Raw genomic sequence first — 18,304 nt, 5'->3', positions numbered from 1 at the left:
CAGGTCAGGCTCGAGGGGTCGAATGGCCTACTCCTCCTATTTCTTATGTTCTTAAGATTGTGTGAAGTGCTTTGAAACATCTCGACAATGCGATAAGGCACTATATCAACTGTAAAGGGTTTTATTGTAACTTATTTGAATTGTCTATTTTCAGCTCATACACGTTTATGTACATGAACAAATTCTGTTTAGGCTCTATTAACCTAAATGAATTTGAATTTGCAATTGTACAGTCAGTGGCAATTGTACAAACATGGTATCACAATTATATTTGTATACCACCTTTCACATCAGGAGGACCTCCCAAGGTGCTGGACAGTCGGGGATCCGCACCCAAGCTGGTGTTTGGGATCAGGAGGGATGGAGGGCGGCGGGTATAGGGCTAGGAGTGTGACCAAAGGCATGGTTGAAGAGGAGGATCTTGAGACGGCTCTTGAAAGAGGCAAGGGAGAGGCGAGGCTGAGGGGCGGTGGGATGGAGTTCCAGAGGCAGGGTACATGAAGCATGTCGGAGCCCATTGAGCGGAAGGAGCGGACAGGTTGGTAAGGGGTTATGAGGTCACAGATGTTGTTGTTTGATGTATTGACTAAAGGGTCCTCATATCCAACATGAAACTCACCACCTGATAAGTTGCCGATCTGAAATGAGCTATTTAGTAAAAGTGATGCAGTAATGTGAAAGTAACTCGTCAGGCTGTGGTTTGAATTTACTCGTGAGTGATTACAGCAAGGCTTAAATATGTGCAGGATATCACACTTGTTCCTCTGATCATTTAGCTGCTAATTATTTTTTAAATAATGTGGGAGGAGTCTCTTAAGCATGATTTGTTATGACAGTGAAGGTGGTATTGTGAAGAGTTGCGGACGGGCCAGCCTTTTGCCACTGTATCCCCACGCTCTGGAACTCCATCCCGCAGATCCTCTGCCTCGCCCCCGCCCCCCGCCTCCTTCAAGACCATCTCAAGACTCTCCTCTTCGACCGTGCTTTCGATCACCCTGCTTTCCCCTGCCCTCCACCCTCCCCAATCCCGGCCCCCAGCTCAGGTCTAAAACACTGAGTGTCCAGCGCTTTGGGACATCCTCCCGACGTGAACGGCGCTATACAAATGTAATTTTGTTGATGTTGTTGAGTTGGGGAAAGAACATAATGTAGGAGTATGGTCGTCTGGGATCTGGTACCAATCAAACTAATCCTAGTTCTGTAGGACTTTTCAGATCTCAGAATCTTTGATCTTATCTTTATTTCAACATTCACATAAGGCAGTACATGTAAATAAACAGTTACTTCCCTGAGAAAGTTACATTTCAAAGATAAATCTGATAGTACTGTTGGATATTTGTCAGATTAGATTACTGAAAGTGACATTTGGACTTAATTGGAGAAAAGCTTCTATTCTTTCTTTAGTTAATTTTTTAAAAAAAGGTTTAAGGCAATTTATCTGAGATTCTAGGAGGGGTAAACACTCTTCACCTTCTTTGACCACTCTCTAACCCCACCTCCAACTCCATGTGCAAGTCCATAGATGATGGACGTCCTCATGTCAAATCAGATTGAATCGCTCAACTGCCTCTGCCACCTTGCTCCTGGCTTCCATTTACTCCTTCTTCCACATCTTTGACTCTGTGTTCCCATCATCTTCTTTCTTCCTCATTTCCAACATAAAACCCACCACATATTCTCTTGATCACCATCTCACACCACTCCTGTCCACCCAGGTTCCGCTTCTCTGTCAACTGACATCATCCTCTCCCACTACACCGGCACAGTATATCTCCCCATTCAAACCCCTCAAGGACCCTTTTTGGAGACTCCACACTCACCAGCTACTGCCCTTTCCAGTGTGCAAGAATGCATCATTGCTTCCCAGGTTTGTTCTTTCTTCTCCTACCAATTCCTTTACAGGCCCCTCCAATCTGGCTTCTGATCTCCCCACATAATCAAGACTGCCCTGATCAAAGTTACCAACAGTGTTCTCTCCATCTACAACTAGGGCCCCTCACCCTTCTTGTTCTCTATCTCAGTGCCACCTTTGATACCATCAAGTATTCCACCCTCCAAAACATTTACCAGCCAACTACTCCATCTCCATTCTGTTGTTTTTTGATTTCACTTTACTTATCCCAGTGACTTCATTTTGCCTCCTTTGATGGCTTCTTCTCCTTTCCTGCATTGTCACATGTAGCATCTTTCAGAGCTGTATACTTGGTACTCTCCTTTTCATCATCTCTTTGCTCCTCTTTAATGACATCATCTGCAGGCATGGAGTCCACTTCATTATGTACGCAGATGACACCAAACTCTTTCTCTTTGCCTCTACCCTTGATTCCAGAGGCACTGCTCTTCTGACTGATTGCTTGTCAGATGTGAGGTCTTGGAAGTGTTCTAGATTTCTGCAGCTCAGTAGCGACAAAAGTTTAGGCAGTCCTGCTCACAGCAACTCTTCACCTCGATACTGACAATGTTGATCCTCATCTCATCTGCATTGATTACTGCACCTCACAATACCTCCCCAACTATCCTTGAATTCTCACAGCTCTCACTGACTACTTTCCTGCACCACCACCACATTGACCCCCTCGATATCTATTTCTCCTCAGATCACAATTGTTGTTGATCTGTCTAGTTCAGCCTGTTGTGCTTGCAGTAGAAAAATTGTTTTTGAACAAACCACATGAAACTGATTTTCAAAAATGCTCAGCAGTTAAATTCCAGGAATGTGGCTAATTTAAAGTGTTTTTCAGAGAGGAAATTGTAAAGCTGCATACTGTATTTGTAATCTGGCTGCTGATTTATCTCCATTTGCTACAGATGAAATAAAACTCAATGCAGCTGCTTCAAGCTTTTGAGACAAAAGCTATGTGTGCAGTCATACATTGAGGCTCTCCAACCCATTTGGAACTCATCAAAAGATATTGTCATATTAATCAAAATAAAGACTTCTAGAAATTACTCTATCTGACACAAGTAGAGTTTTTTTATAATCCTTAGGGAACACTGTTCCTTGCAGCTGTCATCGACCACACTGGTTCACATTTTCCCACAATTTGAGATGCCAAACAATTTTTAAAAATGTAACTTTCTAAGTTGCTTAAGTTCCACCATGTTAGTTTATAAATATGGAATTCCTAATTGAAATAACCAATAACCATGGAAATGTCTTGATTTGATTTATTGAATTTGATAATATAAATCTTTGCATTTGATATAAAACCTGCAATAATGAATGTCTCATAGTTGTCTGCGCAGTTTCAATGAAGTGTAGTGGCTATGTTTATAAACAAATGGGATAGCTAATTTGTAAACTAGGCAATCAACTTGTGCACAATAGTGCCTCACAAAAATCCATGTACAGAATGATTAATTTTATCTGGAGGATTGTTGGCCAGTAGACTGGAGGAACTCCCTTTTCTTTTCAATTAGTACCATGGGATCTTTTGTTCATTTGAACAAGCCCAAGGGACCTCGGTTTAACGTCTCATTTGAAGTATAGCACCTCTGATAATGCAGTGCTCCCCAAACACTGTATGGCAACCTAGACCGTGAGCTCAATGTCCTGATGTGGGATTTTAACCCAAACCTTTCTGACCCAGAGATGAGCATGCTACCTAATAGAATCCACACTGTATATATTTATAGCTCATTTAAATAAAAGATGACTGCTATGGTTAAACAACAGTTTCCGTTTCTATATGGTATGGACTCCGGTTAGCCAGAGTTCAAACCTAGCCGGACCGGGCCTGCAACCGGAAAATTAAAAACAAAATTTCTACAGGTCCAAAATTTCCGTGGGCCTCCATGTAGACTCCTGCATCCCAATTCTCCTTGCGTGTGGGATGCCCACAGTTTCCTTCATAGTGGCCAGCCTTCACAGTATCCCCATGTAGGCCTGCTTTGGTGAGTGAACAGAAGATAGCTAACTTTAACATACAATACCCTCGCATATAAAAAACGTGCAGTGCCAATGAATATATTACCATTAGTAATTATATGTAGTGCGAAATTGTGGCTCGCTGGATTAGATCTCCCCTCTACAACACACACATTATTCTGGCCAGCTGGGGTTTTAGTGTAATGCCTTTCATGTTGGGAGACCGTTTTAAAGTGCTTCTTACACTGGGAGCAGCACTTGGGTGGGTGGGTGAGGTGGGGTGGGGGGTGGTGGTGGGTAAGGAAGGCGGCCAAAAGCATGATCAAAGCTTGGTATTCGGATGGATTTTAAAGATCTGTATTTTGTATGTCTCGGGCATCAGTAGGAATGTATGACAAGAGCTAAGCAGAAGAGCCTTGGTTTTTTTACATTTAGCTGTAGAAGGTTAAAACTCATCCTGGAGGATAATGTTTCTCTCTAACACCTTCATTAATTGGTCATATATCACGGCAGCATAAGCCAAACATAAACGTAACGATAAATTTTGTGGTTAATTGAACTAGTGTGCTGTTTGCATTGCATATTCTAAACCCACAACTTGTCTGCATCTAACCACAGTCTGCTTTAACCAAATAAGTGTCTTGGCTATTTTATATATAGATTTCAGTAGACTAAAAAGAGATCTTCATTTTTTAGTTGAATGTTAACTGTTTGAGTGATGAAAGAAATAGCCCTATTACATTAAGTATTACTATATTCCTACTTCATTATTTTTTAATTTGTAAGGTGCTGACTTATTTTGAACATTATCTATCAAAATACCTGGATTTAGTTTATTCTCAGTTTTTTTCTGAAGTGAATGTTGCTTAAAAAATGCTTTATTAAATCAGTATCAATGTTTTTACACCTCAAGCTAGCTTTGAATGGGTGTTTTGTATTGGTTATATATTATTAAAATATGGAGTTAACTTGGAAACCAAAATACCAAACTTTATTGTATTTGTTTTTCTGCATAAAGTATCCATTCTATTATAGCAATCTTAAATTTGTCGTTTCCTTAATGTTATGGGTTAAAATTCCCTTGCTACATCTTCTTGAATTAATTGAATAAGTGCTCTGAGACGCTGCCCTGCCCGGAGGGTGCTGTATACATGCAAGTTGTTGTTGAATTATTTTTGACATTCTAGCTGTCCATTTCCCAACCTTATTCTTCCCCAAATAAACTAGCCCAGAGGAGATATGTGATTTTTTACATAAGGCCTACTGCTATTTTTCAAGTGACATGAATGTACTTGTTTTTCTCATTCTGTGGGCTTGCTATAGCATGCTTTAGATGAGTCTTGTGACTCAGCTCTTGCCATTGTGAGTGAATGGAGACTTTACTTGAATGATTGATGAAAAAGGTGCAGTATGAAATGGGGCACCAATATTAAGTCAACTACTGATAAACCAATCAAAAACAACTGAATAAGTTACCACAACATAGGGTGAGACACAAAAATATGAAATTTGCAGTGGTTATGCTGTAGGGTGTCAATTAAGATTGTCAATTTATATTGCGGATGGTTCAAGTTTAGTTGCTTCCTGAGACTAGATCCGACTGCAGTTATAATATGATGCTTCACTCATTTATAGCTGGTAAGTAATTTAGGCAGAAGAAGGAAATTAACTCATCCTGGATTTGATGCAAAATGAGTACTTTGTTTTTCTTAAATTTCTTAAGAGAATTGATATAAATCTCAAGATGACAAAGAAGGTTTTTTGGCCAATGCGTTCATAGCCTTTCAGAATATCCACCATGCAATCTTCCCAGTACACATCGAGTTGTCCACGGCCTTGCTCCTCTCTACCTTGGTGACCTCCTTCATATCTCCCACCTTGCCCGCCCCACCATTGGTGGACGGGCCTTCAGCCTTTTTGCCCCCACCCTCTGGAACTCCATCCCACAGTCCCTCCCCCTCGCCCCCTCCCTTGCCTCCTTCAAGACTCATCTCAAGACTCTTCTCTTCAACTGTGTCTTCGGTCACCCTCCTACCATTACCCTCGCCACTCCACCACTTCTGATCTCAAACACCAGCTTGGGTGCGATCCCTGACTGTCCAGCGCCTTGAAAGTTCTCCTGACGTGAAAGGCGCTATACAAATGTAATTTGTTATCGTTTCTAAATTAGGTGTCCTGGCCTTAATCATTCTTTCTATTATCCTGTTTTAACTGTTGACTACTTTCTGTAAACTTAATATTGTCTTTCTTATATTCTTCAGAGAAGATGACTCAGCAGGGACATCATAGAAATCTGACTTCATAGACTTTTTTTAAATGGGATTCAAAAAGTAAACTCAGATCGATATTTTAGGATGCATCAACACAGTAGAACAAGAGGGCATGGTTGTAGAGTTATAAAAGGCAATTTCAGGAGAGGTACAGGAAATTCATCTTTACTCAGGGGATAATCTGGACTGGAACAGGTAGCTAGGAAGGATGGTTGAGGTCAGGAAACTTGACGTATTTAAAGTGTTAGGGTGTTAAATGTTCCAAAGAGAGCAAATATTGGAAACATTGGGATCTATTAATTTCAATTGTAAAGTTAATCCTTTCTATTTCTTAAACTTGTAATTGGCTAATAAAATTCAACCCCTCCAATCAATTTGTCAAGAAGAAATAACAATGAAAGTTTTTTCTAAACTAATAGCCATCTAGAAGTAGTGTTGAGGCATGATGATTGTCAGAAGGTGGGAAATAAAGAAAAACGAGTGCTCAAAATAGTGCTGACTGCCATCAAAATGGCATTGACTAAGTTGCTATTAGCCAGTAATATATTTGGCAAAGATAAATTAAGTATTCCGGTGATTATATAGTGCTATAATCTCTCCGTCGCTCCAAGATGCTACCTGCATGAAGGATGCTATATAAATGCAAGTTGTTGTTTTAGTGATCAAATACCGTCGATTGGATGTGCAGAATAATACATTGCAGTGGCTACCTGGTAGCAATCATTTAGAGGCAGATGTAGAATTTCTGTTGACCATCTGAAGCCAGAGTTCAGGTTGGTTTGTAAACTTCCCTGTGAGATGGCTGATACCAAAAAGTTATACAGAACAACCATTATGACATAATAATCTGAGTCTATTAATTTAGACTGTGACCGCTTTTTGTTTTCAATGTTTCTTGTAACTACCTTAAAGTGATTGAAGCTTTAACAATCTTGGCCTGCATCAGAAAACTGTAGACTAATTGGTGCTTGCTTTTACCTTCAGCATCAGCTATACTGTACTTAGTTCTCTGCACATGTCCATTTCCACCTGTGACCTCCACAATTTGTAGTCGTATGTAATAATAATCCCTGTATTTGATATAGCGTCTTTTACTTCGGGAGTATGTCTCAAAACCATTCACAGCATTTACTATAATGTATGGCACTGTGTATTTTGTATGTGAACACAATAGCCACATATATAATGCATTTTTTCAAAAAAAAGTATATACTGTTGTTTTCCTGCTTCATGTAGGATGACCTGTATTATCCCATGGGTCTTATCGTGTTCCACTCCATTCCTCCTCAAGCGCCTGTCCTCGCACCTGAACCTTCAAGGTTCTGTCCTTGAATGGTTCAGGTCTTATTTCTCAACACTGTCTCCAATTTACAGTCTATTCTGGGAAGTGCTTTGAGACGTCGATAAAACATGAAAAGCGCTATATCAAATGCAAGGATTATTATTATTAATTTGTCTCCGCCAACAGTTTCTTTTCCAGCCCCTGCACAGTCTCGTGCGGTGTTCCTCGGGGCTCTGTCTCGGTCCCCTCCTCTTCAACCGCTACACGCTCCCCCTTGCTGACGTCCTCCCGACGTGAAAGGCACTCAATAAATGGAATCTTGTTGTTGTTGCTGACATCATCTGCAAACATGGGGTCAACTTCCATATGTATGCAGATGACACCAAACTCTTTTCCCTCTGCCTCCACCTTTGATTCCAGGACAACTGACGTCCTGACAGACTGTCTTATCAGATACCAAGTCCTGAATGAGAGCCAACTTTCTACAGCTGAGTGTCAGCAAGACCGAGTCCCTCCTGATTGGCTCGCGGCAGCGCCTCCGTACCTCAGGCACTGGCAGCATCAGCATCCACAGATGCATATTCCACCTCACCAAGCCAGTTAGGAACCTGGGGGTCTTGTTTGACCGTCAACTGTCCATATCCATGCTATGACCTGCTCTGCCATCCCCCACCTCTCCAACATTGCCTGACTCCGCCACCACCTCACCATTCAGGCCACCAAAACCCTCATAAACACATTCGTTACCTCAAGGCTCGATTACGGAAACTCCCTCCTTATCGACCTCTCCAACTCTTCCTTCCATAAACTGCAGATCATCCAGAACTCTACAGCTCGTGTTCTCTCCCGCACCAGGCTGCTTGACCCTATTACCCCCACCCTTGCCTGGCTACACTGGCTCCCGATCCCTCAGAGGATAGAATTCAAAATGCTCGTCCCCACTTTCAAGGCCCTTTACTGCCTTGCCCCCTCCTACCTCTCTGACCTGCTAAACTCCTCTCAACCTGTCCGTTCCCTACGTTCAGGAGGCTCCGGCCTGCTCCACGTCTCCTTCCCGACCTGCCCTACCATCGGCAGCCAGGCTTTCAGCCTTTCTGCCCCCATACCATTTGGAACTCCATCCCACAATTCCTTCGCCTTGCTCCCTCCCTTGCCTCCTTCAAGGCACAACTCAAGACCCTCCTTTTGGACCGTGCCTTCAGCCACCCTCCTACCCTCTTTGCCCTCCCTCTTCCCAACCCTGCCCCCCACGCTCAGGTCCTGATCCCCGACTGTTCAGCACCTTGGGACGTCCTCCCGACGTGAAAGGCGCTTTACAAATGTAAATTTGTTGTTGTTTTTATTGCTACCCCTACCACGTATGACAGCATGATATAAATTTTGTTTCTTCAAAACTTATTTGCACAATATATTCAGGTTTGTGGACTGGGACTGATTTGCTACAATGCATTCAGACCTCAGAATAATGCATTCAGACCAACTCTCATGAGCAGATTTCATGAGAATATCATTTTAGTAAATTTAAAACTAGTTTTTTTTAACTCTTATCAATGTACATACAATTCTAACCAGCTTTTATTATTACAGGCTGACACCATTTTAATGTGATGATTTGGGTCCATAAACTGACACCCTACATTATAAGGAGGTATGCTAAAAACAAGCTATAGGTCAGCTGCTCCAGGTTCATGAGGTCATCGCTGATGTCAGTGGGCCTTCCTGTAGATATGTACGTCAAGTAGGAAGTGATGGCATTGGTGAATTGTTGACAAGAGGAGCACTGATGCCAACCTATTTTTAAAATGCATTGGAAGCGTCTTGTTCTTTCAGTATAGCATAGGTTCACAGTACATGAGGAAACATGTACTAAACCAGGATGCTTTAATGGGGTCGCATTGTATTATTATTTATCATAACTTTTATGATAAATAATAATTTATCATATCATATCATTTATCTGTGCTGACAGGTCTTAATAGATTTTCATTTCAAAGTCACTTGTAGGATAAATTCCTTATTCACTATCTTGCAATATATTACCTGAGTTTGTTGGGATTTTTAATTTTTACTTGGGAAGCATGGTAAGTTAGTTATACTATTGGAAGAGAATTTTGCAATGGTATATTTTTTGGAGGAGCACATTGCTTTCCACAACAACTCTCAAACCCTTGAAGCTTAAACTTTTTAAAATTACTTTTCTTTCTCTTCTCTTTCTCCTTTTCTCTGAATAATGGTAATGCTTAAGCTTGGCTGAAAAACCTTTCTTGGATTCATCCTTTTGGCATTTGTTCAGACCAGCCTAACTCAATATTTAGAAACCGGCAGTTTTTCATAGTCATAAATGACAATACAATACAATTTACAGTTATATAGCACCTTTCACGTCTGGAGGATAGATCAAAATATAAGACAACTTTGCAAATCTTGAGGCCTGGCTGAGCCCAGCTTATAGATTTCTGCGGCCCAGTTGCAGTTTACGAACATGCAAAACAGCCTTTCAGGTCTTCATAGTATATTTTCATAACTCAGATTAAATATGATTAGAAGAAACATTTCGATGGTCAAAAGTGCTCCTCACAAAGTCGAAATTCAAGATGGAAGCACATAGGGCTTTTAGCCCATTTGAGTGCTATCACTATTCAGAAGTTGTGGGGGAATTTCAAAACTCAACACAAAACTGAATGTGTTTAGGAATACTGCACATTTGACCTTAATAATAATTGGCTTTGTCTTGGCTTGTCACATCAAAACATCTCAAAGCTTCATAGACTGACAATGGTTGAATTGAGAGCATTAGCAAAATGTACGATCACATGAATTGCATTGTTCAGTCCTCCATTGCAATGCATATCTATTCCTAAGCAACTAACCGCCAGATTTAGGGAAGCGTACTATAAATCTTCCTTCAAACAGCATAACTGCATTGTAGGGACGAGTAAGGTGTTTTACTTAAAGTGTTTAAATGTGCTCCTTAAGCCTTTGCCAGCTGCTTTGTACAGTATTTGGTAGTTGGGAGGTGCATGACAAAATTGACCCTCTAATTTTTTTATTTTATCCCCTTTGGAAAAAGCTTGGAAACATCATTAAAATTTGTTTGGTATCATGCTGTTAAACCTATTGCCCTATCACTCATGGAACAGTGCAGTAGAGAAGACCTTTCTCTTCGACGCGCCTAAGGTCACCTTCCCACTCCCTCTGGCTCAGCCTCGGGCTCCGCCATTGTTAAGCACTCTTAGATGCCGCCTGGTGTGGAGGGCACTATATAAATGCAAGTTGTTGTTGTTAGAGTACAAGCATGCTATGCCTGCGCAACTCGCGCACCTGTGATTACTTTTAAATGGATTCTGACATTTTAGTCATGCAATTATGATCAGGATATGAATGAACTGTTTTCATCACAGAAGAATTGTTATTCCTACTACAATGATGCACTAAATTTTATATAAACAACTGAAAATATGAAGTGTATTCAAAATTTGAAATGGGAAATATCTGTGAATTTTTGTAAATCTATCACCTATCAGCTATATGCAGTATATGCAGCAGGATGAAGTTGTTAACCTATAATTATGCAATTCCTCAGCCCACAAATTATTTTAACATTGTCCTCCTTTGTTTAGCTTGCGATAACGTACAATGTAAATGTTTCTGCTTTTTAGCTGGCATAAAATAACTAATTCTTTCAAGTTTCCTTCAGTGGTATTCACTTGATTTGGATACTCTTAAGCATGGTGATGGGTTTCTACATGTGCCAGACACCCAGTTCACCCTCCAAAAATTACTTTTTTATTGTCTTTATTAGGATTGGTCACAAAATGTGAGTGTACCAAAATTTAGTAATTTTTCTTAGGGTTGTATCCAAGAATCTGTTAAACAGGGCATAACAATGTACAAAAAAAGTCTGTCCAAATTGTAAGCAATTGATTCATACTTGTTTCACAAGAATACAAAAAGCTATTGTGGATTCGAGCTTTACATTATCCTTTTGGGTGGGTGGTACGTTTTGTACTCTTGTGAAAAAGATGGAGCACTATGCTGACCTATGTGTGTATAATGTTTTGGTTTATATGAACTTTTTATTCCCAGGAGCTTTATGCAACAAGGCCACACAAGCAGAATGCTGATAACATTCTCATGGAATGAGTTCTTCCAAATTCATATGTATTGTATACTTTGGTTTTATAAATAAGTAATAAATATTGTATTTGATATAGAGCCTTATCATGTAGTCAAATGTATTTTGTAGGAAAATGAAGCAGCCAATTTGTGCTGAGCTAATTTGCGTACACAGTAATGTCACAACAACCGTGGAGTCAATGACAGATTTTATGTGTTAGCTGAACTGTAAAAGTGTTAGCTTGTACTGTAGATTCAAAGAAAGCTGTCGTATAAGGTAACGTCTCTCATGGAATCAACAACAACAACAACTTGGATTTATATTGCACCCTCCACGCTGGATGGCGTCTCAGAGCGCTTCACAATAACGGATCCCGGGGCCGAGCCAGGGGGGTGGGGAGGAAGGTGACCAAAGGTGCGGTTAAAAAGAAAGGTCCTCAGCAGGGACCTGAAAATAGGAAGAAAGGAGGTGAGGCTAAGGGAGTGAGGAAGGGAACTCCAGAGCCTCGGGGCATAGTGGCTGAAGGCACGGCTGCCGAGGGTGGAGTGGAGGATTCGGGCGACGAGGAGGAGGCCATACCTGGAGGAACAAAGGCAATGGGTACTGTTTTGAGGAAAGAGGAGGTCAGAGAGGTAGGGGCCTCAGGAGGAGCGGAGGGATTTGAATACAAGGGTGAGGATCTTGTAATCAGATAAATGAAGATATTTGAAATGCATTTTTAAATGGTGCAGTTGGAAAGTAACAATACTTTAAAAAAAAGATTTAAAGGTGCAGTTAGAGCTAACCTGGGTATATTTGTGAGTGTTGGGAGTGGTGGAGATCAGCAACTAAGGTGGGGGGGGAAGATTTTAAAGGACGGCAAACTTCTCTTATCCCTGGCCTACAAGAGCATCCTCTTCCGTTTGTATGTATGTGTATTTAAATGCAGCCCCTTACCGTGGCTACTTAATCTCTGAAGCTGTCTTCTTTAACCACATGGATGCAAAAAATGTCATGAAAAACAAAAATATCACAGTTCCTTAGCAACAAAGCTTCCATGTGTAAAAATAGAGCGCAACTGACTAACACTAAGAAATGGCTTAATGCTCTTAATGAGAGGACTGCAGGGTGGATATTCCGAAAGAATTATATCAAATAGGGCCAATGGGCTTTTTTCATCCAAACCATTCTTGTGAAATCAAAATGTCGCTGCATTAATGACTATGATGAAAAGAAAAATGATGATGCTTTGACTTCATGACATTGCTGTCTGTTGCAAAGAGTAGGTATTCTGATGTATTTTAATAATAAGCCTTACATTTGATATAGAATAGGGAAAATGAGACAAATCTTATTAATTCCACCAAGCCCAGATGAGATAGCTCCAATCTGGGTTTGAATCTGGAACCTTTCTGTTCTTTATGGCTCAAAAACCATTCCAATATTGTGTATTTATCCAGTACAGCATCAGGAGGTTTTTAATTTTTGTTTATGTGCAGAAAACAGAAAGCATATGTTAACAGTTGGGTCTGATATTATCTCAGCACACCAAATTTCACTCACAGCTTTGCTTATACTGTACATTACGTAGTTGATTCTGCTCATTGGATAAATATTGTATCTAGAATTGTTCTGAGATGCTACTCAGTTTGAAAGTTACTATTTAAATGCACATTGTTGGTGTAATGGGCATGCATGCAAGTTGCAGAAAATGACATTTCAGCAGGTACACGGTCACCCAGAAGGGATCTATTTTTTTTAGTGCTGGAAGCTTCCCAGTCAGCGCTGGAAGCCGGGAGTTCTGGTCAGCACGCGTCTACAGGACACAAGCATTAAAAGTGAACCTATGCTAATCAATAGTTTTAGCTGTTTAACTCCATTTCTGTTCAAGTGTGGAAGATGCAAATCTGTTTCCTTGTGAATAGTTTCTTCATTACAAACCAGTTGTACCAGTTTCAAGGTTGGAGATTTGTGAACCTTTACAGATTATATGATTCATGTGGTACATTATTTTGTGGATCACTTTCAACCCCTTGTACCTCAGCAACCTGGAAATCACAACAGAAATAGGGATGATTCCGTCTGTGGGAATCATGGCCTAAAATGAAACCTGTTACAGCACAGAATTACTGCCATAATACTGTGTTTAAGTTTGTCATTTAATCTGAAAACGAACATTTAAACAAAACTTAATTCCTTAATTTACATGAATTTTAATTCCACCATTGCATGTTTGAACTTCTATTTTCTTAAATTATATGCAACAATGTGCATTAAAACTAAACTTTAGTTCTACAATTCATACAGTAATTATCTTTTCATTTAAAACAGACTTCATTTTAAAATCATAAAATCGCTTTTCCTATTTGGGCCTTTTTCACTGGAGCCTTGTCTCATTCCACAATTCATTATTGAGCAAGCTCTCAAAAGCTAGGCCATTTCATTAATTTTGATCAGTGAAAAGCCCATAGGATTCTGGACATATCTTTTGGCATGGAGCCACCAAAGATTAAATACTGTGCTTCGGATTATTTTAATTCCCAAGAGGATTTTCCCTTCACTGATGTAAATGGTAACTAGAGACTCGAATTGATAATATTTTTGTTTCTGTGCTGTGTTCTGGTGTGTTCTGTTTGCATTAAACTGTCAACCAACTGCTCCTGTTAAAGCAGAACTCCCAAACCTGTTGTAATATTGTGATATTCCAGGACAGTGATTATCTTTGCAAGGATGAAGGATTGCAAATGTTGTAATATATTATGTATTAGATTTATGGGTTTGGTGGATGGATTATCATTGGCTAGTTACTAAATTGGATATTATGTGTATCATAACTTATAGTGTTTGGATTGTAATATTGTTAGGTAATTCCCACAGTACAGTGTTGTGAATACTGCTTACTACCCACCATTACTCCCACACTTACCGGCTGCCTTGAATCATGGGAGATGACGTCCTGACCAGTCGATGTAGTCTTGATCCGTCGACACATTGCAGAACTTAATTTCCCACGATTCACTGTGATTTCAACGCTTGCCAGTAAGTGTGCATGCGGCGATGGGTCAAGATGTATTGAACCACGGGAAATGTGATCTTGACCCATAGTCTTGACCCGTCATCGCATACCCTCTTACTGGCTGCAGTGACAAACTTACCATCTATATTAAATGCCTGTGCACTTACCAGCTATATTAAATTTTGCATGCCCCGTGTAGATTATTGATTTAGTTATGACAGTATTTGCTTGAGAAATGCAAAGCGAGGTTGTGAGTTCAATTCTCACCTATAGCAGCGCATTTCATTAGATACGATGGGCTGAATATCCTTCACTTGTGCTGTAAAAAAAATTCTGAGGATAGTGATTCATTGTACAGTCATCAAGAGTGATAATCTGGAGCCATTCTTGTAGTCTCTAATTTAGGGAGACACTATTTTAGCACGCCCACTTCTGCTGTCTCTTGCTGGGAATGGTGAACCCAACATAGACTGAAAGACCTATTTTTCTACTTTCTGAATTAGAATTGAAGAAAATAGGATTCTGCCCATCTGGCCCACTCTGGAACCTCCATTCGGGATTCCCTTCAACTTGCTGTCTCCCTCAACTCTTTCAAGGTCCCTCTCAAGACCTTCCTCTAATCACGCCATTGGTTATCTTTCCCCTCCCTACCCCTCTCAGACCTTACCTATGGCTTGGGGGTCAGGTCAGGACTGCCAGGTGCCTTAGGATGTCCTCCTGAAGTGAAAGGTGCTACCTACATAAATGTCAATTTGCAATGTATTATATTGTATCAATCCTGATACCAAGTTCAGGTCTGAATTGGAGTTGAGGTGCATTTACTTGATCTTGCTATATCTGGCATGGTTTATTTTCCTCTTAACATCCTTTATGAATAGAAACATCCCCCACCCCCCACCAAAAAAAGAGAAATATTTACGAGAGTCTCGCATGAAGATGGTCCTTCAACTATTTCAGCTCATCTTTCCAGAAAACCTACTTGTCCACCCATTGCAGCATCAGGCCATTTCTTAAGTAAGCTCAGTATCCTGCCCTTCACCGTCCTTTCTGATAGCCTATTTCAACTCTTAATTACTCCCTATGAAAAGAAATGCTTTCTGTGGTAAAATTGACATTCACAATCCTGAACTTCTGCCCTCTTGTCCTTGGCAAATCCCAAAAAATGATTCTGTATTTACTCTTAAGCATCTTGTCTATACACCCACACAGTACTCCAAGATCCCAACCTGTATGAAAGATGCTGTGTAAACACAAGTTGTTGTATATATAAGGTCCCATTTCAGTTTTATTTTATTTTCAAGGTGTGCAATATTGTCCAGCTGTTCTTCATTGTTAAAGAACAGTGAAGAACAGCTAGACAATATCTCTCCACAAGGAGGCTGTAAAATATTCTTTGATTATAAAACTATTAAATAAATAAATGAACAAACACACAACCAAATAAAAAATGTGCTGGCAAAACTTTTAATTGTTGATTCTAAGCAGAATATACTCCTTAAACACAAATATATTCAGCATAAAAAGGGTATAGATCTGATCCTAAATATAATGGCCAATTTTCCCCAGCATTTACTGTGTTTCGTCTTTACGGTGAAGTTGTTGAGATTAAAAATTGGAAAACTCCATTCTGTACTGTAGCCAAGTGACACTGATGCTGTAGGTACACTTCAATGATTTTCTGCCAGAGCAGGTTAGCGGATTCAGGAAAACAGGATACAACCACAATGTCTGTATTGTACTGTACTGACGCAGAATTTCCATTAAGGGAAGTTGCCTGATGTAGGTAGTTGAATATTTTACTCTTACATAGATCACAAATGAAACTGTGACCTCTGATCCTTTCATTTAAATAAAAAACAGCGAATAAATTGAATGGATGTTGCTGATTCCTTCAGATGTAATTTAATCACATCATGTTTGACAGGAGCGCATACAATGCAGGGAAAAGCATTTTCATTTATTGAAGTTCCTTTTTAATATCTTAAACATGATTTTTTTTGCTGGAGGTAAATATAGTATATTTGTGAGTACATCTGATTTAAATAAAATTATAAGTGTGGGGGTTTATGCAGCTTCAAATACCATTTTGATCTAGTTATATTTTTACAGCCAGTATACTGAGGAACTCTGATAAATAAAACCGGTTGCTGGATGTAATGGTATCTGTCTGTTATGAGACCATTCTGTTTATGTAATCATTTGAGTTATTTTTTCCCATTTTGCCCGGCCTATTAATTGTCCCAGTATTTTCATTTATAAGTAGGATTTCCTACTTATTGTGTATACTTATTGTGGAGTCCTGTAGCTCAGTGGTTAGAGCACTCGCTTTGCAAGCGAGAGACCTGAGTTCAATTCCAGGCAGAGGGCGAAACCTTGGGCAAGTTTCCTTACTCCACACAGAGCCTAATAATAATCCCTCCAAAACCCAAAACAATAATAAATTGGTCATTTTCAATCTACGACTGTTTGTGGGACATTGCTGTGCGCAATTGGCTGCCGCGTTCGCCCACAAAAAATACAGTCAATTCACTTTACAGTGTGTTCTGTGAAGCGCTTTGGGACGTCCTCCCGACGTGAAAAGCGCTATATCAAATGCAAGGATTATTATTATTATTATACTCTTGTGCCATCAACTTTCCTCAGCAAAACACATGATGTTTTAATCTTTCTCTGTATAAGAGAAACTAGTTTTCACACTTTCTTTTTTTTTACTTACATATTATTTTAAAAAATACAACTACTATGTGTAGCCCTCTTCAATCTTTACTTGGCATTTATTCATTTATTGTACTTTGCCTTTAACAAAAAAATAAACCTAATTCCTAAAGGTTCAAGATTAACTTACATGTTGTGGAACAACAACCTCTTTTGATTTTTTTNATAACCTCTAATCATCCTTCTATCCTTGCATTTGATATAGCACTTTATCAAGTCTTCCATATGTCTCAAAGCGCTTCTTCTGCTAAGAGAATTTTTAAGTAAACCTCTTTTTTCTGGTTAAAACAAGTTACTTAACCACAATTCACTCAGTAAAATGCTATATCTAATCCAAGGATTATTATATTATAAAGATCTTGTCAAAGATAATATTTTTTAAACATGCAGAATATAATTTACATCATATTTTGATATTTTTTCATTCCTTATTTAGTAATAGAGGAGCAATATTAGAGCTAAATCTAGACAAAACAAGAAAACCCCTGACTGCTGGTGACGTTGTTGAGATTAAAGTTTGCAGATCTCCATTCTGTACTGTAGCCAAGTGGCCCATATGCTTCTTATTCAAGTGGACATTAAAGACCACATGACACTATTTGAAAAAAAACGAGTTTCTCCGCATTATTCTCGGCCAACAATCATAATAAATTGGTCATTAACCGAATGGCTGTTTATGGTTTGCTGTTGGTGCAAAATGGCTGCCACAGTAGGTTATAAATATTAACTGTATATGACAGTAATTAACTGAAACACTTTTAGATGTTACTTTGATAAAAATGCATGTTTTTTTGTGCTCTGTTATATTATAGAAAATTATAGATTCTTATCATTGATTCGTGTATACTAATTGTCGACTTTCGTGAATAGTCTATTTGGATAACGTTACATTTATTTTTACAGGTATTCCACACATACTCTAATGAAGCCTATGATAGGAGAAATGATGAAGTGGATCCGGTTGCAGCGTCTGCAGAATATGAACTGGAAAAACGTGTAGAAAGGCTGGACCTTTTTCCTGTTGACCTCGAGAAAGGTATGGGTAGGAAAATGGTAG

At 39.5% G+C, this 18,304-nt stretch overlaps 1 protein-coding gene across 4 annotated transcripts in view; it reads left to right on the top strand.

Moving 5' to 3' along the window:
• The window catches only part of ppp1r9a (protein phosphatase 1, regulatory subunit 9A), a 146,190-nt gene that overhangs the window by 33,461 nt on the left and 94,425 nt on the right, over positions 1-18,304 (top strand). For all 4 annotated transcript variants that reach the window (XM_042332621.1, XM_042332618.1, XM_042332619.1 and 1 more), the window contains exon 2: positions 18,151-18,283. In XM_042332621.1, coding sequence (XP_042188555.1) covers positions 18,151-18,283 — 133 coding nt within the window. The remainder of the gene's footprint in view (positions 1-18,150; positions 18,284-18,304) is intronic.

The sequence above is a fragment of the Callorhinchus milii genome, unplaced genomic scaffold (genome assembly GCF_018977255.1).
Source record: "Callorhinchus milii isolate IMCB2004 unplaced genomic scaffold, IMCB_Cmil_1.0 Scaffold2, whole genome shotgun sequence".
NCBI classification, from domain to species: Eukaryota; Metazoa; Chordata; class Chondrichthyes; order Chimaeriformes; family Callorhinchidae; genus Callorhinchus; species Callorhinchus milii.
The sequence above is the reverse complement of the archived record's forward strand: the minus strand, read 5'-3'. Positions and strand labels throughout refer to the sequence as shown.